We start from the raw sequence: 22,829 nt of genomic DNA, 5'->3' as shown, positions 1-22,829 counted from the left end.
CAGTACTGCCTTGGGACCAACCCGGAAACTGTGGTGAGCTGTCTGCTGAACTTTGTGGCTCTTTCCAAGCTGGATTGCTAGCTGCAAGAAGCATGCCAAATACTAAAAAGTGTCCATACAACAATGGCACCGGCCTCATGACGAGTCAGAGTATTTGCAATAGCAGCACTGATCACTGGAAAGAAAATGCGAGGAATGCATTTAAAGTGCAGGCTGATATCTCTTTAAGATCACTGACCGGGGTCAAACAGCTTTATTAGAACACTGTTGATTTCTTACAAGTTAAACCTGAGTAAGTCAGCAAGAAGCAATCTTTGGGTTCCAGTTAACTGATTGGCATTGCTTAACACATTTAATTGCCACCTGATTATACAGGATCAGACTATACAGAATCAGAGCAAGATGCACAACATCGTAAGATGGTACAGTTCTCTCCCTGGACACCAAGTGCAGGGATAACAACATCATAAACAGTTCATGTGACGCAATCTCTGGCCTGAAGATACAGTTATGAGACTGGTTCCACGGCTGCTATGATCCCAACACAAGTTGGTTCATGTGTCCATGTGACAAGCTTGCATGCTATAATGTTTACCCATCATTGTGAATGGTTGTTTGTCTATATGAGCCCTGTGATTGGCTGGCGACCAGTCCAGGGTGTACCCCGCCTCTCGCCTGAAGACAGCTGGGATAGGCTCCAGCATGCCGGCGACCCTCGTGAGAATAAGTGGTACAGAAAATGCATGGCTGGATTTGCCCTATTTCATTCCAATGGTGGTGCTTGAGTGAGCTTTTACTCTTTTCTGTGGTTGCCGAAGTGCTGAATATGTTATTTGCAGGATATAAAATTAAATCTAAACTAATCATGTTGTCTCTTCCCAGTCAAGTAAGTGAGTGTGGAAGATCCATAAGAATCTGTTGTTTTTGTTTTTTCTACATTCAATTTATTAAGTAATATGATACAATTATTTTGTGCTGGAAATTTTTGTGTGCCTATTCTCAAGTTTGTTTTTTTTCAAATGCTATCTAAAGCATTGTATGCTTGCTTGTTTTTGAAGGTGACTTGCATGTGAAGCTCAAATACATCAAACAGTATCATGGGGCTCTGTGATTTGCCATTATGACAGGCAATTGCCATACTGAAGTTTTCAGCTGATGCTTGTACATTTTACGGTATAGACAAAAGTATTTGGAAGCGAGTGACGAAAATATAGACCTCTGTCAGCTATAATCACTTCCACTGATCTGGCAGACTTTCTTCAAGATGTGAATTTTTGTCCATTTTGTAGGTCAGAGGTCCTTCTAGGCTCACAATCTCTGTTTTAGCTCATGTCAAAGGTGTTTAATGGGGTTGACATCATGCCTCACATGTTCTGCATTGGGGCTGAGTCATGGTAGAACCTTGCCCAAACTGCTAGAACTATACATAATATAGTAGTATAAACAATATAAATAAAAGTAATATAATATAAATACAATTCAGAAGTATACAATTGTCAAAAAGGTCTTGGTAAGGTTAACACTTTATATCCAGTGTGTCTGGATCCTTTTGTCTATATAGTGTACGCTATTATAGTCAGGACATAACACTTCGTGTTGCTTCTGGGTTTGATTTTTTTTCCCCAATATGCTGTCCTATCAGCCTAAAATTTTACGTCCAGCGCTGCTTCCTGGAGAAGAGTTTGTGATGGAGGGGCTGAGGGTGCTTCTGGATCCTGATGGCAGGGAAGAAGCTACTGGGGGCCTATTAGGGGGCCCACACATCCTACCAGCAGAGGGAGCACTTTTCCTCACCACATACCGCATCATCTTCAAAGGCATTCCCCATGACCCGCTCGGTAAGTTTACTCTGCAAAGTATTTCTGACTTTCGGTTAGGTTGTGCACAATACAGTAATGTGATGGTGCGCTGTTTATTCATAATTACTTGAGTTACCTGACCTTTGGCTATGTGTTTAGTGGGGGAGCAGGCAGTTGTCAGAGCATTTCCAGTTGCCACCTTGACCAAAGAGAAGAAAATAAGCATCCAGAACCAGCTGCAGCAAAATATGCAGGAGGGCCTCCAGCTGCGCTCTGCATCCTCTCAGGTGAATACGATGCAGGGTTTCTCCTTATTTTTACCACAAGTTTAATACACAGCATAATAGCCCTTCCGATATGGGTTTTTTTGGGGCCAATACCGATATAGAGTGCTGAAAGAAAGCCGATGAACAATACGTTGGGCTGAAAATGATAATACATTGGCTACATGATGTGTATATAAAAGTCGTAGAAGATGGAATGGATGGATAATCATATAAACATCTTGACAATATCAGTCATATTTACTAGATAGTCAAAAATGTCCATTTGCAGCCACTGAGTAGTTGCAAACAGCTGCTGACAACAAATGCAGTAGCAAGCTTAATACAAAGGGAATGAAACAACATAAAACTAATTATACATATTATGTTACAATATAGCTGCTTTCAAAACATGTAATATATCAAATGACAAATACATGACTTGGAACATTTTCAAAAGGATTTTAATAAAGACATGAGCTTGTGAATGTACTGTATGAGCCCCTGGATGTCCTGCATGGAAGTATGAAGTAGTAGACTGTGTATAGCTGCATATATCTTCACTTCACTTTACTTTGCTTTAAAATGTTTGTTTAAAATGTGTCGTACTAGTTGATAAAAGTGGCTTTCGACGAAGAGGTGAAATCTGAAGTGGTAGAGATGTTCAGGAAGCACCTGCAGAGGATCCGCTACCCGCAATCCATCTTCAGCTCCTTTGCATTTGCTGCAGGGCAAACCCAGCCTCAGCTTATCCTTCCAAAGCAAAAAGAGAGGAACACTGGATTTAGGTTTGTGCTTTAACTCTGCGGACTGTCTAGTGTTGTGGAAATCTGGTCCTGTGTGGACCAAAAAAATGTAAATGTAATGTCTGTTCTGTCATCCATGCAGAACGCTATCCAAAACTATTGTCAAGGGGGCCAAGAGAGCCAGCAAGATTACAATGGGCCGTGGAAGCCAGACCACACTGAAGAGGAGTGACAGAGGAAGCAGAATGACCTGGCATGAAGATGATGATGTTTCAAGTGAGAGTCGTCATGTACAATAAGCATGGGTTTCTGACTCAGTTAGCTTGATTGACAGTGGGACAACTTAATCATGTGATGTTGATCTTATTTTTTTCTTTTATTATATTTAATGGGATTGGAGAATGTACTACATACCTGTTCTTTTAATGTCATTTTATGCTTGAGACTAGAAATCTCAACTGCATCGACCTATGGGGGTTGCAGCCAAGTCATGCACTCCATTTTGTAGGGATTGATAATCAACCAATTTTAATAGATTTTGACAGAATTCTTAATGATCAATTAATGGACTATTATGTCGATTCATGTAAATCAAATGGAAATCCAACTCAAATCCAATCTTCACTTTCAGTATCAGATGATGGAGAGCCACCGCCCAGCAGCACTTTGAGAGCGTCTGAGAAGTCCACCATGGAGCAGCTGGTCGAGCAGTCGTGTTTCCGTGACTACCAGCGACTGGGCCTTGGCACTATTACGGCCAGCTCATCACGCTCCAAGTCGGGCGAGCACTTCAGGATCACAGCTGTCAATAGGCTTTATTCTCTGTGTCGCAGGTACGCAACCACTAAGAAAGGTCCAATGGCAAGTCCCCCTTAAAGTGTCAGACAAGTGTTTGGCTTGTTAAATGAACTGACTTCCAACGGAAGTTGTTGCACATATGCTGTACTAAATTATTTTCCTAAGTTGCATTTGTTTTTACCTCAGTTACCCAGGGCTACTGGTGGTTCCCCAGGCCATACAAGACAGCAGTTTACACAAAGTGGCGCGTTGCTACAGACACAACCGCCTGCCAGTTGTGTGTTGGAAACATCCTCGCACTAAAGCTGTGCTCCTCCGCTCAGGAGGCTTCCATGGCAAGAGTGTTGTGGGCTTGTTTAAGTCACAGAACCCATCTTCAACAGGTAAGACTGGGTGTCATTATATGCAATGGATGGAAATGTATTTTATATTGTCATTTTGTTCTGCAATGGTCTGTGTTCTGATTCAGCGCCTGCATCGTCTTCTGATTCGTCCAGTAGCCTTGAACAAGAGAAGTACCTGCAAGCCATCCTCAACTCCATCCCTATTTACTTCAAGATGAACGGCCATAACACACTGTCGAATCGCTCCATCATAGGCCTTTCACCAGGTACATGCTTATGGGTTATGTTCACATTCTGCCTTCTTTGATGCCCACTATGTCAGGGCTTCTCAAACATGCGGACGGACACCCCTGAGGGGATTTGAGGTGAGAGGCAGAGGGGACTAGTCATAATTTCTTCAAGGTTGGCAGGTCTGTTAGTGTATTTATTCATGCTGGTACCAGCAACTCATACAGTTGTTTGAACAGATAAAGAAATATTATCACATTCTTAATTGTACGCCAAAATGAGGGGGCATGAAAACATTTTTGTCCCATGGGGGGTGAGGGGCTTAACAGAAAATAGAGAACCACTGGTTAATTTTCTTCTGTTATCAGTTAAAGAAATACTTTTATACTTTACTTTACAAATTAAAATTTTTAATGTTGATAAGTGATACTAAATTAAAAGTATAAGCACAACCTAAAGAATAAATTGCAGGACAAAAACTGTTAAATGAAACATTATACAGTGGATCCCGGATATTAGCTGAGGTTATATTCCGAGACCTGCAAATTGTGAAAAATGTGAGTAATTTGATTTTTAGTAATTTTTTGACACTCTAATGGAGCCTAGATTATGCTGCTGCCCCTCCAAACCCTCCTGTGAGCTTTAGATTGACTTGTCCTTAAATTATGGATCACTATTTTCAATAAAAGTGACTGTTGTAATGATGCTCCCCATCTCTTTGATTGTCATTGTTCACTTATGACAAATGACGCTCACAAAATACTTTCATACCTTTAAAGCAAGCTTTATCCCTATAATATGCTTATTAAAGCATTTTAAATTGTAAAATTGTAGGTACACACCACTAATGAATGATGAAATTTGCTGTGCAGTATTACGAAGATGAAAATGTGTATGGCACAGCGCGATCTGATGCTGGAATCTTTAAAAATTCAACAAAAAAAAAAAACAACTTAAAAAAATACCTTTTTTTTATTTTAAAGGGGACCTATTATGCTCATTATTTTCCCTTTTGTGTTTTGAACGGTCAATGCTTATTTTATTTTTAATTTGTGTGTGTGTGTGTGTGTTCATGACAATGAGGTAGTTTAACAGTAAAGCTGATATTCAGTAGAATATGGAAGGAAACCTGTACAATAAAAGGTTATGTAAGGTCACCATCCGCCCCATCCATCTCCACAGACATCAGTGCATCCTAAATGGTTGCACTGTTTTTTTTAGTTTGTTGAGACATTTAAGCCATATCCGACTTGGTTTAAAGTACTCATGATAATTTAAAAAAAGGTAACAAAATGAAAGTACTCACTTTTTAAATGAATTGGAGTGAATTCAAATGGTGATTGTGACATGCCCTCCATCGAGTTTCCTTAACTGGCTATGTTCCGGGAACCAGATTCAAACACATGCAACAATGAACTCACACCAAAGCCAAGAAAGTGACATATTCACAACAATAACACAATAACAACACTCACTATTGTGTTGTGATAACTATAACATAACACACACAAGAAAATGGCCACAGGTATGTAAGCCTGGAATGAAACCCCATAGCATTATTAAAATTATGTATTTACTTACTGAAACTGACAGATTGACTGCAAGGTCAGTTACAAAGATGAGTGACTGCAATAAATTCAGGTCATCAACACTTACGAGTGACACCGGCAACAGATGCTAACAGTTAACAGTAATATCATTCACTAATGGATATTGTGTTGTGAGGTGTGTATGTTTTACTGGCAGTAGTAGCTACAACAATGGTATATTTCATGGTGGAAATAACAACATGTGTTTTGATGCCATAAATGCAGCATATCAAACATGCATTGTAGTACTGTATTTGTATTTTATTTTCAGTTGTTTATGAAAATGAGTACACATCCTGTATTGTGTCTTGTACTTAATGGAAAATAACTATTGGCACCTTCTTGCATCATGTATGAATGTTGTGTCCCCCCCTTAGGCAGCGAAAGGAGAACATCCAGAATGCCAAAGATGGCCCCTGTCCATTTAGACATTCCATTTTCAAACAGCTTCACCAGAGGAGGTGAGTGTCACAGAATGTTCTAAATTAAACAGCTTTATTATTAGTTACCTTGCATCATAATTTTGCAATTTTGAAGAGTGCTTATACAATTAGAAGGAGTACTTCATTACTGAATGCCTGTGAATATTCTCATTCATCCAGGTCATTGTATTGTGCTGTATAAGTACTGAATGTTTTGTCTTGGCTTAATGGCTTTGTGCTTGGTGTCGGTGCATATCTGAGGAATTAGTCACTGTTTCAGAACAAGGTCGAAGGTGAAAACACGTTCCAACTAATTCCTAAGTACAGTGAAGTTTACTAATTCTTTTTTGTGCTGACTCTACCTTCAAGCGTGCCAGACATGCCAAGAAAATGACAAAAATTAATTGGTTCCATTTATTTGACATTTACAAACTTATGAAATAGGTCATTATGTTGCTTAATTTACCCAGTACGTTATTTGTCAAATCCAAACTGACTGTTCCAAAGGTGGCGGTAGCTTTAATCACTGCAGTGGGATACAGTACACAATTCACTTTCCAATTAATAGCCACATTCCTACATTAGTTCCTTGTAAATTGCCAGGTTGACCTTTTAAAATATGTAGCCACATTCCACAGCATTTTTTTTCTTTTCAAACCTGACATAGTAATTCTTGAATAAATGAAGCAAGGATGGGCGTAATAGATTACTCTGTAAAAAGCATGGAATAGTGTTTTTGGTGTGTTTAACATTTGTTTTTGGTTATGTGGAAGAATGGTTTGAAACAAATAAACCGAGCACCCACCATGTATGTAGGTTATGTTGCAGCATTAAGTATGTTCTAAACTCTGATTGGGGCATCCCTACTGTAACGTTTAGTTCATTTGACATTAAACAGTGAACCTTGTCCTCCAAAAACCTGCATATCAGGCATATCCTTGCCAATTCTGTCTATAGAACTAACATCTGCAACATAAGCTCATTACAATGGATAATCATATGCATACTTTTAAGTGACCTTCAGCTGCTCCTCTCCATTTAATCATGCATGACCATGTTGGGGTGTTATGAGCTCAAATGTTTGTATGACATTGACATTATTTTCCATGTTCATCATGACCTCCTCTACACAACCGCCATCCAGTGCTTGAGTACAGAGATAAACTATTCACTCACTCAAACCAAAAATCTACCAGTAAGCAGCGAATCCACAACCAAGGTAGAGTGCAACTGCCTCGCCTCCCCTTTCCTTTTTCAGCGCTCCATCTCATTCTGACACCTCATCATCTTTTCTCTCACAAGCTAACAAGAAACTGGGCATACCGCCATTCTCAAAACTCCCTCTGAGCCACTAATGACTAATCATCACTAGAGTAAAAGAGTGCAATTCTGGAAGCTGCGGTTTTTCAGAAACCAAAGTGGCCGCTGTCATCTGGCCCTTTCCATGGCTGATATGTTGGCTCAGCAAGGCCGTCTGTGGTCAGTTGGAAGCCAAGTGCAGACTGCGGAGGAAAGGAAGCAGTTTATCCTGGCAGACTGTCATGAATCAAATGAAATGAGGCACCTCTGACCGTGCACGTAGTTCAGTGAAGACAGCTTGGATAAAGTGTAAATGTAACTGCAAAGGAATAACTCACCCTTAGTTTCAGCAATGCAACAAGACAATAAATGCCAATTGATGGTTGGATTTATCCATCACTCTTCCTGTCCTGAATGATGATATATATGTGATGTTACACATATCGGTTGATATCTGAATCAGAAATTGAAAATTGGACAATATCGGCGTCTCATTCCACATCACTGAATGTATTGAATTCTTCATACTCAATGTCAAGCTAAGAGCGATATTTTGTTCGTGTGACTGGAAACAGTAATGTTCACTCATTGGTTCATGGCAATGATAGTCTGTATGAATTAACATTTAAAAACTATGAAAAATGTGTCACTTATTGTCTGGTAGAGAGAGAGAGAGAGTGACAGAGAGCCAATTTAATACTTTTGGTCTGTATGTATTGAATCAAATGAAGGCTGCTATCATGATCACACAGTAAACATTTTATTACTGCGAAATGTCCTTCCTTTCAGTGTGATATTTGGAACATCTTGCATGTTGTTTTTCAGAGAAACTGTTTCTAGATTTGTTGACATGCTGAAAAACAATCCATCACCCTTTGCTTCTAATCTATCACTGCCTGTTTCATGTCACAAAGTGCTTAAAGAATGAAGGTGTTTACATAATTGCTTATGCTGCTGTGCATGTAAACGTCATCTGCGCATGTGCTGTTCATCACTCAGTCTTAGTTTGTTTGACAGCATGTGTACATCAGAGGCATTGGAACGGGACAGCGTGTGTGTGTTATATGTGGTCTGAGTTTTGTTTGCGTCTGTGTGTTTGCAGGCATGTGGGCCAGCCTGCGCTCCAGCAGCAGGCTCAGCCAGCACACATCCACAGCGGATGTGGGTGCCAGACTAGCAGGGAAGGATTTGGCGCCCCCTGCAGGGAGTAACAGTCTACAGGCTCAACTGCTCAAACAGCAAGCTGCTCTCTACATCTTTGGTGAAAAGTCGCATTTGAGGGTAAGAGACAGAATTTGCTGTGTCTGAACTTCTTTTCACCTGAGCATTTGGTGATGAAATGTGCGTAGGGCCTCAGAGTAGACTCTTCTCTCAACTGTGAGCTGGTGCCAGTGGACTTTGCAGACACGAGGCAAGTGAAAAGCTCCTTCAAGAAGCTGCTGAGGGCCTGTGCTCCCAGTGTCACCTCTTCTGACTCTGAGGACTCTTTCCTCAAAGTTTTGGAGGACTCTGAATGGATCCCGCAGGTGACAAAGCACACATACAAACCAGTGCAGTCTTTTATCAGGGTGTACAATATGTTGCTTTGTGTCATTCTACATTGGTCAAGGATTTATCATGATAGCAGATTTTATTTGAGCTTGATTTTACTATGCGTCTAATAAGGACACATACATTCTTGTTGGTCAAAGAGTGAGGGAACCCTATTTAAAGTAACAAAGCAAAGTTCCCAAGTGATTTACTGCTAAGATAAATTGCTCATATGGCTTTTTTGTCACAGCTTCACAAGATTCTGCAGCTGGCTCTCATTCTGGTGGAGCTTCTGGACAGCGGCTCATCTGTGCTGCTCAGTTTGGAGGATGGCTGGGACATCACCACGCAAGTGAGAACACTGCACAAATACTTTTTTTTTTCCCCACTTAAATAAGCCGACAAGACACCCAGATTCAGAGGGAGAGCGTTTCCATGACATGTTCCTGAAGTTGGAAAATTGGCATGTTAAGAAACGAAAACAGACATCGTGCCATTCCTCTACTCCAACAGTGAACATCTCACATGTTTGCCCTTTCAATGCCAAGTGTGCTACTTTCCTTAACACCACCGTTCAGGATTAATTGCACAGTGGAAATTCTGAAGATCAAATACAATTTGTCGACCCAATCAACCTCCATTTTCTTTGTGAGATCAAAAGAACTCTTAAGCCACCACCGTAAAACACCATAAAACTTTCAACTTTTTCACATAAGTAATAACTTAATCCCAATTTATACAAGATGTGATATTTTGACATTACTATTTCAAAAGGTTGTAGCTTGAAAAAGTTTGTGATGAGAGTAAATTTATGACGTTACCAGGATCAGAATTTGTCAGATCCCTGTCTCCATCATACCGTCTCATCAAAAGACTTATGAAAGTGTCTAATCCACTTGAGGTATTCTTTCTCATCTCTCAAGCAAACCAGACATCATCATTTACAGAGGGATCTGGAATGCCACTGCAGCATGCATCTGCATTATTACTGCTATTTTTACATAGATATAAAGTATCTGTTATATATGAGGCACTATATTTGCAGAAATGGCTTGTTAAATGTTGTTTGTCACAAGACGTCTCTCAATGTTAAGTAGCTTTAGCATTTTAGCGTTTTCTACAGCATCGGTAACATCTAATGTGGCCACTAATTGTGGGGGGAAACGGCTTTTAGCAACCTCTCTGCCTATATGGAAGTGCTTTTGCTCCACGACTTAGACAAAATAAGCATGGTTCGGACACTGATAAATTGTTACTTACTGCTTGCTCTTCTGACTCTTCCACACAACCAAGTAACATTGGAAAGTCGGCTAGTTTGGGCCAGCTGCATACTGGCCCAACAAAGCACAAAGCAGTTCACAAAGCAGTCCAGTGTGAAATGCCATTGGGGACAGAGAGCTTCGGTGGCTTACAGCCACACCCATATAAGGAAGTCTGCCCTTCTGTGACATCACAAAGGGGCAGTTTTACCACTCCTTTTGAAACTGAGCGTTTTAAGCCATCCCAAATGTCTTTTAGGGCTTGCTTCCAAATGTGAAAACCTCATTATCTGAAACTTTGGCATCATTTAACACGACAATACAACTTTGTAACTACATTTGTAGGTCAGAAAAGTGGAAAAAGCATAATAGGTCCCCTTTAAAATAGACCTGGTATAAATTATAAATGTATAATGTGTGTTCTCTGCTCATCTTCTAGTTGATTGTGTCATTTCTGAATTAATCAGTGAAGGATTATGAGAAGGCTTGAGGAGTTCCAAGGCATGTAAACAGTCAGGGTCCTGTCAGTGTCTTCATTATGTTCATTAGCCATGTTTTTCATGTTCTTCACATATTTGTGTTGTGAGACTGTGTCCATCAATGTGTTTATAAGGTGTCTAAAGTCCTGGGCTGCCGTTTAAAACAATTTGTGGGTGCCTTCTGCCAGGCACGTGTTGGGCCCGAGGCTCTCTGTCCACAGACGAATGGCTTTTTTCTCGCCAGGTCATGATCAAGCTTGCACAGGCAAATGGCATCCATATGCTCTGGCTGCTGTCCACAGGACACCCAGCAGACAGGAAACAAAACTTTCTTTTTTTTTGTGTCTGTTGTCTAACCCTCTGCCTCCTTTCTCTTTCCCTGCTTTTTCTCTCAAACATCTTCTCCATGTCTTGTAGTCTGTAATCTAAGTGATCTGTGCCGGGGCGCCATCGCCTTTCTCCACCACTCAGGGTTGGATATTCTATAAAGCCTACAGGCAAGACATGAACTCTTTTCTTCCCCACTCATTCCATCCATGTCAGGGCTCATTAGTAGTGTTGGGGGTGACGGGCAGGAAGGCCCGCCAAGCATATTGCATGTGTGGGCAAGTGGAGTGAGCCTGCATTTAACTAGGCTGTTATATAAGTGTCATTGATAGCAGATGATTCGTTTGACATTAGGGTCAGCTTCAAAGGTTGATGTATGTGTGTCACATATGACAGAAATATGTTGTTGCTGCTTTGTGTGTTCTGTAGCCAGGGACGCCTATTTCTGTGGTACTCGGGTCCGAATGGAATAGGGAAAGTCGGAACTTAAGAAGTAATTATAATAAATAACTGAAATTCTAAGTCACCCGCACTACACAGAACACAATAAGGAAATGTAAAAAGTTTAAATACACTAATTACAATAATGAAACCGTAATAAATCAATATTTAACAGCCCATGCATGTCTGTTCTTCTCATCTCTCGCCTCCAAGCAGGCAGGAAGAGCATTCACTCTGTACATTGCTTCAGCACCTTTAGGCTCCATACATATATTTCATGGCAAACAGAATGAGACCTCTTGTCAGTCATAGACTTGCTTTGTCTCTGGGGGACGAGGCGGGGCCGCTAGCGTAGACACACAGTAAAAGAGTGGAGCTTCTTTTGCAGAAAAGCAGATGAGGGGGGAAATGGACACAGTTTTTACATCTAAGCAAGACCTGGAGAAAACCAGGCATGCGCGAAACTTCAGAATGAGAATCAAAACCGGGTCTTCCCGATCTCTTGACTGTGTGACCAACATGCTAACTAACCACTCATCCACCATTGTACTTTTCATAAAATTAAAGTCTCATCTCATTTTGTTCTTTTGGACTCTTTATCCTTGATGATGGTCGCAACAGTCAAGCAATGCCTCATCTCTGGGAGCATTTTTTATGGGTTTTTTTTCCACTTCCATGGTGATGGTTTTCCTTGTGCGCACTGCCGCCTGAGATATATAATTTGTCCAAAAAGTTGACTAATAAGTCTGTTCTGTATCTTTCCGTCCAGTGCAAGGCACAAACTGCATTCATATGCTGCAAATGGCGCGTATTCTCTAGCTGGTGTGCACTGTAACTAGTTTTTGAGAGAGTTTTTAATTAGTTTATGGGAGCATGTTCGGAACCATGAAATGTTGCAACATGATGTTGTAAACCAGGGGTCTCAAACACGCGGCCCGTGAGCCAAATGTGGCCCGCAGGACACTAATTTGAGGCCCCCGCCTTGATATGAAAGTTTAATGTTAGTGCGGCCCGTGCAAGTTTGATATGGATGCTGTATGGTATCAAGTACCCAGAAAAAAATATTACATTTGATTAATGTTCATGTTAAAGGTTAAATAACTGTTAATAGTTATCCTCCCTATCCGTGTGGAAGTGGTAATTTTTTGGCTATTTAAGTTTAAAGGAAATAACTTGAAGGCTACCGTTTAGGTCGCTAGCTCTCTAGTTTGCGAGTTAGCATGTGTCTCAAGACCCTGCAGTTGCGCAATATGTTGTAAATAAAAAGAGTATAAATGTGACTATAGTCGTGTTTTGTCATGTCTACAGGGCTCTAATAATGCTTTGTTAATTTTAATCTGAAAAAAATAATTTGTCTACTCACCAACTATATGTTGTTTCTTAGGTTTTTATTATTTGCCGTTTTATTATTATTATATTTATTTATTTATTACTGATTGATTGATTTTCTTTATTCTTGATTTGTTTATTTATTTTTCATCTTATTTTGTGTAGAAAAATAAAAAGTAAGATATTTGAGAAGAGTGGAATGTTTTATCAGAGCTTTTCTTGTAGAAAATTGGAACCAAAGCGATGTTTTTAATAAATGCGTTTTTTTTTTTTTAAACCTGATGCGGCCCAGTCTCACCCAGATTCGAGCTCCAGTGGCCCCCAAGTAAATTGAGTTTGAGACCCCTGTTGTAAACATTGGACCTCATGTATTTGCATTTTTAAAAACCTTAATTACAATGGATAACATGCCTGTAACACTGACATAGCTTGGTGTAGACACGCTGCCTGAAAATAAGAGAAATGTCATAGAAATATAATAAGAATATTATTGTATTGAAACTCATTCAATCTTTTCCGTCTTCTGTGCAGGTTGTGTCTTTGGTGCAACTGCTGAGCGATCCCTTCTACCGCACTCTGGAGGGCTTTCAGGTGCTGCTAGAGAAGGAGTGGCTCTCCTTCGGCCACAAGTTCAGCCAAAGGAGCAACCTGAGTCCCAGCAGTCAGGGCAGCGGTTTTACGCCCATCTTTCTGCAGTTCCTGGACTGCGTGCACCAGGTGAGGCAACAACATCTCATTCCCAAATCCCACAGGCTCGCACATCTCCGCTCTTCGCTTTTACTTTTCTTTTCATGCACTTCCTCAATTCATTGTTCATATCTTGTACATGAGCTCATGACATTCCGGAGGACCGAATAGGCGTGAGGGTGAAGAAGGCGAAAAGCGCAACATTGTACATTTGCTTTAGTTTTACACTTTGAATTCCCAAGGTTGAAAGTGTGATGTCAACATCGTATTGCACCAGCGAGGCTGCAGCCCAGATGGTGCTTGAACCCAGTGATCGGCATAGAACTGTCTGTGCTTGCGTGTTTTAGCATCCCTTCACATTTGGAGCAACACGTGAAAAATGCCGTTTGGGGGATTGAGAGGAAGGCTTGTGTGGGGTTTTTTTGGAGGGGGGGGGTTAACAGTGAAGTGCAAACACATGAGGTTCACACAAAAATTTACTTTAGACAATATTGTGTATTTCTGTGCACTGTGCACACCCATTCCTGTGTACTTACATCAACACATAGTTTCTTCATTTGGCTTCTAAAAGTGTAGTTTTGGCAGTTGATAGCAGGGTGGGGGCCCCTGGGGGTGTCTCTGTAGCGTTCTGAAGAACAGGCCTTCAGAAAAGAGCTGAAAATAGAAGTGCCTCATCTCCAAAACAGCTGTTGTTTTGCTAGTGGACCCAAGTGACCTCAAATATCCGATGGCCACTTAACACCGCTGGGATGCCCTCTGCTAGCTTTGAATCGTGCAGTGGCCATGATAAAGGCCCAGTTTGCTCCCACGAGAACTCCACACCACCACCACCATTTGGACTTTCCTGTTTCTGTTTCAATTGCTCATTAAAACCTTAGCATAACGTCACTGAACCGCTGACTAACTGCCTTTGTCCATTCTTGTGTGTGTTTTTAGATTTTGTTGCAGCATCCCTTAGAGTTTGAGTTTAATCAGTACTACCTGAAGTTCCTGGCGTATCACCACATCTCCAACCGATTCAAGAACTTTCTTTTGGACTCCGACTACGAGCGCCTGGAACATGGTTGGTGCTCTTACTCAGAACAGCAGAGATTTAAAAAAAAATCCTGTTTAGTTTTAAATGAACACTGACTGGCTGGACTTTTGTCCCATTTCTACATTCATCTCAAGTTGTGTGCACACATCGTTCTCATTCACACTCCCTAGTCAGATAATAAATCCCTCTGAAATTCCATCTTTTAAACACAACTAAAGCAATCTGCAGAAGCAATAATTCTTTTTGCTTAAAAGTGTCTTCTGTTATTATTTGGCAGGCTTGTTGTTTGACGATAAGGGTGACAAGCAGGCGAAGAGAGGCATCTGTATCTGGGAGTGCATCAACAGGATGCACCGAAGGAGTCCAATCTTCTTCAACTATCTGTACAGCGCATCAGAGAGCCAAGTGAGTGTCTTTCTCCTTGCAAACAAGTGTTTGACAACTCATGTCCCACAACTTTAAAATTAGATTGTTCCGAAAATGCATGTGCTAGGGAAGTCACTTCCATTTACATTGCACTACCACAGTCAATTTGTCAAGACGTGCATGTTGATTTTAGGGTTAGATACATGTCCAGGTCAGGAAAAGTATGGGAAATAGAAACTCAAGTAGTGAAAACATTCATGTTTTTCCAAGACTACAACCACTGTTCTGTTTTCTAAGGGATAAACAATGAATAACAAAAAAAAAATGGATGGATGTGTTTTTCAAAGGTGATTGTAGGGCAGCTAAGATGTTTGTGTGAGAGCATACAGTGAAAGACAAGTCTAAAACATTTGGGAAGATTAACTAGTTCAACGAGCGTTCCCCTGCTAACCTCCTCGAACCCTTTGTATCAGCTCCATGGCCAAGCTATGATCTCCTGTTTATGATGACATAATGGCATACATATTCTGAATAATGTAAACATCCATGCATTTTCTATACTGCTTATACTCACAAGGGTCACGGGTAAGCTGGAGCCTATCCCAGCTGTCTTCGGGCAAGAGTCGGGGTACACCCTGGATTGGTTGCCAGCCAATCACAGGGCACATATAGACAAACAACCATTCACACTCACATTCATACCTATGGACAATTTGGAGTCACCAATTAACTTAGCATGTTTTTGGAATGAACAAGCGGGGAATCTAAATAATGCAAGGGCTGCAATTAACGTTTTGTTAGTCGATCACTCTGAAACTTTTTGTTCCGATGAATTACTTACAGACCATCCTGAAGCCCTCAGTTGGCATCCCCAGTCTAACTAAGTGGGACTTCTTCATGGACGAGACACTGTCAACGGGGCCATGTTATGACTGGAGGTTGATGGCGGTTAGGGCGGACTACTCGGAGGAACCTCAGACCATCTCGAGCAGCAAGAGGAGGATTGTGTGGCCTTGTTACAGCAGCGTGACCCGAGCTCAGCCTGACGCCATCACCAAACTGCTCTCTGTAAAACCTCATTGCATGAAACATCAAACTCTTGTCTCCATCTGCCATATTTCTAATCATCATGGCTTGTTTTTAACGTCCACAGGACATGGAGAGGCTGGAAGGAGAGGTGAACCAGACCTCTGAGACATGGCAGACCACTCTGGACCGAGTGTGTGTCAGCATCCAGGAAGACATCAAACAAGAAGGAATTGTATGTAGCAGTGACCTGAAACATTTTTTTCATTTGAGAAATGGGACACATTTCCAGTAAAACTGTAGCAGCTAAGCCACATCACATGTTTACACTTGTTGCCAAGGAGATTTCATTGGACGTAATCATTTCAAGATTGGCATAACCCTGTGTCAAAGTTGTTTCCTTGGCAACATGTGACACAGAGCTCCATTGACCCACATAGCAGAGAAAGGACAAGGGGACTCAGCAGGAACACAGTCAGATCTGTACTAAGACACATTTTCCCTTCAAATGCTTTTTTTTTGTACCGTTTTGTATCAGCAGCTTGGCAAGCAGTCGCTATCCATTTCCGGCCTGATTCCCACGTCCAGCCTGCAGGCACTCCACCGACGCTCGATGCTGCACCTGCCAGACAGCGGACTGGCTGAAGACCGAAGCACAGCCACCTCCAACGGAATCAACCGCCGCGCTGCTACACTTTACAACCAGTTCACCCCCAAGAGTGAGGAGAACAGGTGGGTCGTGAACACCCCCTCCCCCTCCTCAGTCTGAGCTTCACAGTTGATTTACTCACAGACGGTGCAGGGAAGCTGTCCGTCTCTTAAGTCAGCGCTGAGGAATGCTGCGAGTTATGATGGCGGCCATCGGCTGTAAAAATGTGCAGTCTCTTGGCACTGAAATGGAGATATTTCACTCCCAATCACAAGAACCCTGACGTATTGCAAATTGTACTTTTTGTCTTCCAAAAAAACTTCCACAGATCAAATGCTAATATGCCGCTTGAGGCGTTGTATTTTATTGTGTTTGCATGATGCATTGTTCATAAATCATAGAATCCTCTTTTGTGTCAAATCCACTCCAATCCAATTGTGTGTGAATGCTTCACACCTATCCTCAGTGAGGTCAAGTCTCTTTGTTAGAACGTTGGATGTATGTAGGATTCAGACATCCAAGATCAATGATTGAGTAGCCTTCACCCAACCTACAACAAGAGTGTCCATGCTTAATTAGTTTCACAAAGACCTAGCCAGGATGAGCAGACAAGGATTAATCAAGCCAGGTGAAACTAGTTCTGTGCGCCCACTTAAATAAGCCCCGTCTATTGATCACCAAGTCACCGATTCATCATGGCATACTTAGCGGAAATCATCATGGAGGCTTATAAGGAGGTGAAAGAGCAAGTATACAAATATAAAGGCAACATCGCTACTGTCATAGAACAAAAAGAGAAAGCATGGCAAAGTGTTTATAATGATCATATTATACTTTTTCCACTTTTCTGACCTATAAATGTAGTTAGAATGTTGTATTCTCATGTTACACGATGCCAAAGTTCCAGAAAATAAGGTTTGTGCATTTGGAAGTGAGGCCTGATAGAAGTTTGGGATGGCTTTGAACACTCCGTGTCAGAGAATGTGAAGTCACAGTGAGCTGGACTTCCTTATACGGGCATGCCTGTGTACAAGATGAGTGTGACCAATCACAGTGGAGTGGGCCGTGGGTGGAATACATTACAACAGACCAATTTGGAAATCCAAAGAAATACAGCTGGAGTAGGTGCAGATTCTGGAAGATCTAGAAAGCTTTCTGTGCGGGTTATTTGTGTGTAGCTGCTCTATAGAAGTACACAATGATGTTTTGTTTGTTTTTTCGGCTTTTTTCCTGATCACGAGTGATAGTGATAGGAGAAACAGATGCGTTCCCTCTGTCTCATGTTGACAAATCAGCTTTGATCGTTTTCGCTCCTAGACACAAGCCTAGAGCGCCCTCGTGTGGCTGTCAGTGTAGGGAAAAAACAACCAAATATAAGTCGCTCCGAAGTTAAAGTCGCAGGACTAGCCAAACCATGAAAAATTAAGACAGTATGTCATAACATATCACACTTTTGTGAAACTGGATCACAGATAAGTTGAATATAAGATAATTCCTTATCCAGCTGGGTGTATGTTAGATGTCATCTATTTATTCTCCACATTATTATTTATTATTTATTATTACACAACGACATTTCGTTGGCAATTTCACTGCTATGTTTTTGTGCAATGACAATAAAGAAAGTCTATGTTAGCATACAATGCTACATGCTAAGACTCTGCATCCACTTTCAGGTCGTACGAGGGCATCCTGTACAAACGTGGAGCGCTGCTGAAAAGTTGGAAGCCTCGCTGGTTTGTGTTGGATGTCACCAAGCACCAGGTAAGAGATCCAGCCAATCGGGGGCGTCAGTGAGTGGTGTCGGCGGGGAAGTTAGGACCTGGTTGTTATGGTGACAGATGAGGTACTATGAAACTGGCGAGGACACCAACTGTCGAGGTCACATCGAGCTGGCAGAGGTGGAGTCTGTGATCCCGGGGGCACCGACAATTGGGGCGCCCAAACACATCAGTGAAAAGGCTTTCTTTGATGTAAGTCATGACATCTTGAATAATATAATACATAATATGGTCAATATAAATATATATATTATTGTTTTAGCTGAAGACCAGCAAAAGGGTATACAACTTCTGCGCGGCAGACGCGGCCAGTGCACAGCTGTGGATGGACAAGATCCAGAGCTGCATCTCTGACGCCTGAGAGCCGCGTCTCCACAAGGTCAGGCAAGGTTATCGATATCATACAAGGAACAACAAAGGCGGCATCGGAGACTTGACAGTGTTTTAACTCTGCTTCTCTTCTTTGGGACTAGCAAGGACTCAGAAAGTGGCTGCTAGCAGGGAAAAACACTCTCAAGTCTGCACTGCACTTCTCTTGGGCGAGGGAGGGGGGCAGTGGGGGGGTTCTTCTTAACATTCATAAGCAATAAGACACTGGGAAGTTCTATTTTACTACCAGGTGATTTTACTGCTGAATCAGCAAATCAGCTCAGAGATGTTTAATACTAATAGTTTGCACTTGGAGCTCCCAACGGAAGGCATTGTTACTATTAGCTTCTTTGTGACCTTTCCTACTGCCGGGTCACGTGTTCAATTCCAAAAAAAAAAAAGACACAATTTGCACAGCCAGTTGAAAAGTTATATTAGGTTATTATTCTATTTAATGTTTTCTCGATTTTCTATGTTGAATGTCCATCAAGGCTTAACGAGTATGTCTCGTGTTTTGTAAATTATTTTTTTATCATGACTTTGTGTAAATATTGTTTGTTTTGTGACCTTTTCTAACCTTCCTGAAGTGACTAATAAGTGTTTTTAAAAGTGAACTGATACCCGAGTGGCCTGTTCCTGTTTGTTGACATCTTGTTTTTAAGGGCTTTTACTCAAGAAACAAAACAAATATGTAAGTAATGCAGCTTTTACACACAAAAAGAAAATGAAGCTATACAAAGATATCTTTTTTTGTTTTGTTTTGTTGTTGTTGCTGAATCTTTGTGCCAATGTTTTTTGTGCCGACACTAATTTTTATGGAAATAAATCAGACATACTTGAAAGTCACAACTTTTGTTTGTGTAGCTGACACTCGTAAAAGTTGTCACAAATAACCTCTAACAATAAAATACCACTTTTATAATGAGGGTTGGAACTTTATTTTGGTGACATTATTTAGCTACGTTAGCGAGTCTGTATCGGTTATAATGTTCTACACATCTGCAAACGTCAAATTCATACTTTTCTCATCAAAACTAAGCATTGTTATTTTTGTAAAGGTTTTATTGGAGTTAGCTTTTTAAAATAGTAAAAAAAATAGTCAAAATTTTTATCATCAATAACTTCCAAGAGAGGTTCAAGAAAGTCCAGCAAGCATCAGGACCATCTCCAAAAGTTGATTTAACTGTGATATCGGGGGCACCAACAGTGCAGCGCTTGCTCAGGAATGACAGCAGGCCAAAGGCAGCAAAAAAGGAAGCTTTTAAGGGCAATTGACTTAAAATATAAACTTTGAACAATTGTACTTTTAAGTAGATTCCACTATGTTTTTCTATTATTAACATCTTAAATCATCTAAGTAGCAATAACTATAAAACTAACATTCAACAAAGTGTACCTTTTTGTTTAGACTGTACTTAAAAAAACAATAACTTAAACCACACTTGGTGTAATCTTTTAAGTACAATCAACTTATGAATGTGAGTGTGAATGGTTGTTTGTCTATATGTGCCCTGTGATTGGCTGGCGACCAGTCCAGGATGTACCCCGCCTCTCGCCTGAAGTCAGCTGGGGTAGGTTCCAACTCCTGCAACATTAATGAGGATAAGCAGCATAGAAAATGGTTAATATTGGTAAAAAGGGACTTGGACTGGACTCCTCAAGGCTTTTTTTCTGATGAATCCCAATTCCTTTTTTTTTGGGCATGTGCAAAAAAAAAAAAAAAAAACTTGTCCGCAGAAGAGAAGGTATCTTGCATCCTGAAATCATGTGTGGATTTGCCTCTCATCCAAGGGAGTGGGCTCACGAGAACACAGCCATGAATGAACTTGTTCCCAACCATCCAAGAACTCCGGTGACGACATTCTTCTAACATGATGGATCTTTTTTTTAATACAACATTCATTCCTATTCAACTCATTCAAATGAAGTATTTATTCTAAAATGTTTCATTTAAACTTGCAGCAATATTGTGGAACCTTCCATCTTGCTCGGAAAGCCAGCAGGTGCAGAGCAAACATCCAACATATGGAAGCCCTCTCCGGATTTGGCCTCTTCCACGAATCATCTGTGACCATGAAACGACAATGTTTCCCCCACAGATTTTGGTAATGAAGTTAGACAAGCACGCATTCATTCTCTTATGTAACCACAATGTGATGAAGGAGGCAAATATGTAAGCAACAATCAAGGCAAGTCTGCGTTCAGGACCCCTAAAAGTAGGCACGGGGGCCACAGGACCGTCTATGACCTCCAAAATGGTTTCAGCTTCTTAATGTCTTTCTGTTGTTGCTGCTGCTGTGAAGCTTTGGCCTGTGAGGTCACCATCCAAAGACACATCTGTCAGATATTTGTACAATCCTGAAGAATGTTCGAGTGAGGAGATGTTGCACGAGGGTTCCAAATGAATTCGTTCTGGACTGGACGTGGATTTTTTTTTCTTTTTTTCAGAAACAGGCGATGATCTTCACTTTGGAATGCAGAGATGTTGTGAAACCTGGCGATGGAGAAAAAAGGAAGCGGCACCATATTTGTTTCATTTTGAAAATGTGAGGCGAGCCTTTCCTGGGGTGTACCACAGGCGGAAGACGTTGGAAATGTTGCGCTGAGTAGAATACGAAAAATTTATCTGGGCATGCTTGATGGGAGTTTTTCCCAGGAGGCTTTTGGGAACATTGCTCCAAGTGGTGAAGATGACTTGATGGCCTTTTTTATAAACTTCCCTTGCCATCCATCTCCAAATGGGATCCTCTATGGGATTTAAATCAGAGAGACATGCAGGATGGTCCAAAAGAGTGATGTTATTAACTACATCTCTCCTTTCAACCCCTAAGACATGTAGTTTAAGACTTAAAGAGGTGTGTCCCAAGACTTTTGTCCCGGTCGTGCACTTTAATCGGTCATGCCTGAGCAAGATGTACTTATGTCGCCACCTAGTGGATATTTTGCGTCATTACAAGCAGAGGCAGTGGCGACAAATAAACGTTAAAATTGCAAATGTCTTTATTTGTGGGATACGTCACGTCAAATAAAGATATTAAATATAAAGATATATTATCAAAGTGTTTGCCCCTCAATAAAGTAAAGTATTTTTGTGGAATATAGTTTTATGTGAATTTCGGTTTTCGACGAAAATGATGACCTAGCAAAGCATCCACAAGTTGGTGGCTCTGAGTTAGTCTACAGACTGATTCCAGCCGTGGAATTATAATTATACTTGGTCTCTGCAAGTTTCAACAAGTCTAACTGGAGACCTTTTAAGACAATATAATACCCATTTCATATCCATGCTGGCAAAAAAAAAAACCATCAGACAAATTGGAGGCTTGTAAATGACTGCAATTTATTCCCAGTTTTTTCACATTGGAATGCAAAATACTGAACCTAACTAAAAACAGCTTCAGCTTTGTCATATAGGTGAAAAAGCATATTATTAGAATTTTCTTCTTGTGATATTATAACTTTGTTCTTCTTATAGTCATAGATCCAGCATAACTCTCCAAAAATTACAACTATTTAGTTTCTCATATTTTTTTGTAATTATTTAAACACTTTCCTGCTAAAATGACATAACTTTGCCTCATTACCATTTTATTCTATTAAAATTGTGACTCTTTTTGTCTTAATGTTTTGACTTGTAAAATTACAGATGTTTTTTTTAGTTTTACTTGTATTTAAATTAACAATTATTTTCTACTTCACCTACTTCAGCTTTCTTCTAATGAAACAATGACTTTAATCCCATAATATTTTGCCTTTATTCTCTAAACACTTTAACTTTTTACAAAACACAAGTTTTTTCAACTGAAATATGTTATTTTTCCTTATGATATTATGACATTCTCTTGATGACTTTTTTATGTTACAACTTTTTTATTTTAATATTTTGACTTTATTCGTGTAAAATGACTTGCTGTTTATGTTATATTTTTAGAATGTGTAAGGGGCCAATACAAAACCTGCTGTGGGCCACAAATGGCCGCCGGACCGCTGCATTAATGCATCACTGCATGATTCTAGGAGTCCACTGGGCTGGCGCCACAGTGAGCCACTACGCGCCAATTA

At 40.6% G+C, this 22,829-nt stretch overlaps 1 protein-coding gene across 4 annotated transcripts in view; it reads left to right on the top strand.

Moving 5' to 3' along the window:
* The window catches only part of sbf2 (SET binding factor 2), a 76,980-nt gene extending 57,288 nt beyond the window's left edge, over positions 1-19,692 (top strand). Inside the window, exons 22-43 of one of the 4 annotated variants that reach the window (XM_058088768.2) lie at positions 1,643-1,838; positions 1,959-2,086; positions 2,675-2,850; positions 2,951-3,084; positions 3,440-3,641; positions 3,793-3,989; positions 4,076-4,216; positions 6,145-6,228; positions 7,334-7,408; positions 8,591-8,769; positions 8,838-9,014; positions 9,269-9,370; positions 13,385-13,570; positions 14,477-14,603; positions 14,854-14,981; positions 15,786-16,010; positions 16,096-16,203; positions 16,507-16,700; positions 18,294-18,381; positions 18,459-18,590; positions 18,661-18,777; positions 18,872-19,692. In XM_058088768.2, coding sequence (XP_057944751.2) covers positions 1,643-1,838; positions 1,959-2,086; positions 2,675-2,850; positions 2,951-3,084; positions 3,440-3,641; positions 3,793-3,989; positions 4,076-4,216; positions 6,145-6,228; positions 7,334-7,408; positions 8,591-8,769; positions 8,838-9,014; positions 9,269-9,370; positions 13,385-13,570; positions 14,477-14,603; positions 14,854-14,981; positions 15,786-16,010; positions 16,096-16,203; positions 16,507-16,700; positions 18,294-18,381; positions 18,459-18,590; positions 18,661-18,759 — 3,078 coding nt within the window. In that variant the 3' untranslated portion in view covers positions 18,760-18,777; positions 18,872-19,692. Of the gene's footprint in view, positions 1-1,642; positions 1,839-1,958; positions 2,087-2,674; positions 2,851-2,950; positions 3,085-3,439; positions 3,642-3,792; positions 3,990-4,075; positions 4,217-6,144; positions 6,229-7,333; positions 7,409-8,590; positions 8,770-8,837; positions 9,015-9,268; positions 9,371-13,384; positions 13,571-14,476; positions 14,604-14,853; positions 14,982-15,785; positions 16,011-16,095; positions 16,204-16,506; positions 16,701-18,293; positions 18,382-18,458; positions 18,591-18,660 lie in introns of all 4 variants that reach the window. The other 3 variants (XM_078795511.1, XM_078795510.1, XM_078795512.1) reach the window with 3 other exon arrangements.
* Positions 19,693-22,829: the final 3,137 nt, after the last annotated feature.

This window comes from Doryrhamphus excisus, linkage group LG13 (assembly GCF_037039965.1).
Source record: "Doryrhamphus excisus strain RoL-2023G ecotype Guam linkage group LG13, RoL_Dexc_Guam_v1.1, whole genome shotgun sequence".
NCBI classification, from domain to species: domain Eukaryota; kingdom Metazoa; phylum Chordata; class Actinopteri; order Syngnathiformes; family Syngnathidae; genus Doryrhamphus; species Doryrhamphus excisus.
Note: the sequence above shows the minus strand (reverse complement) of the source record. Positions and strands in the feature narration are given on the sequence as shown.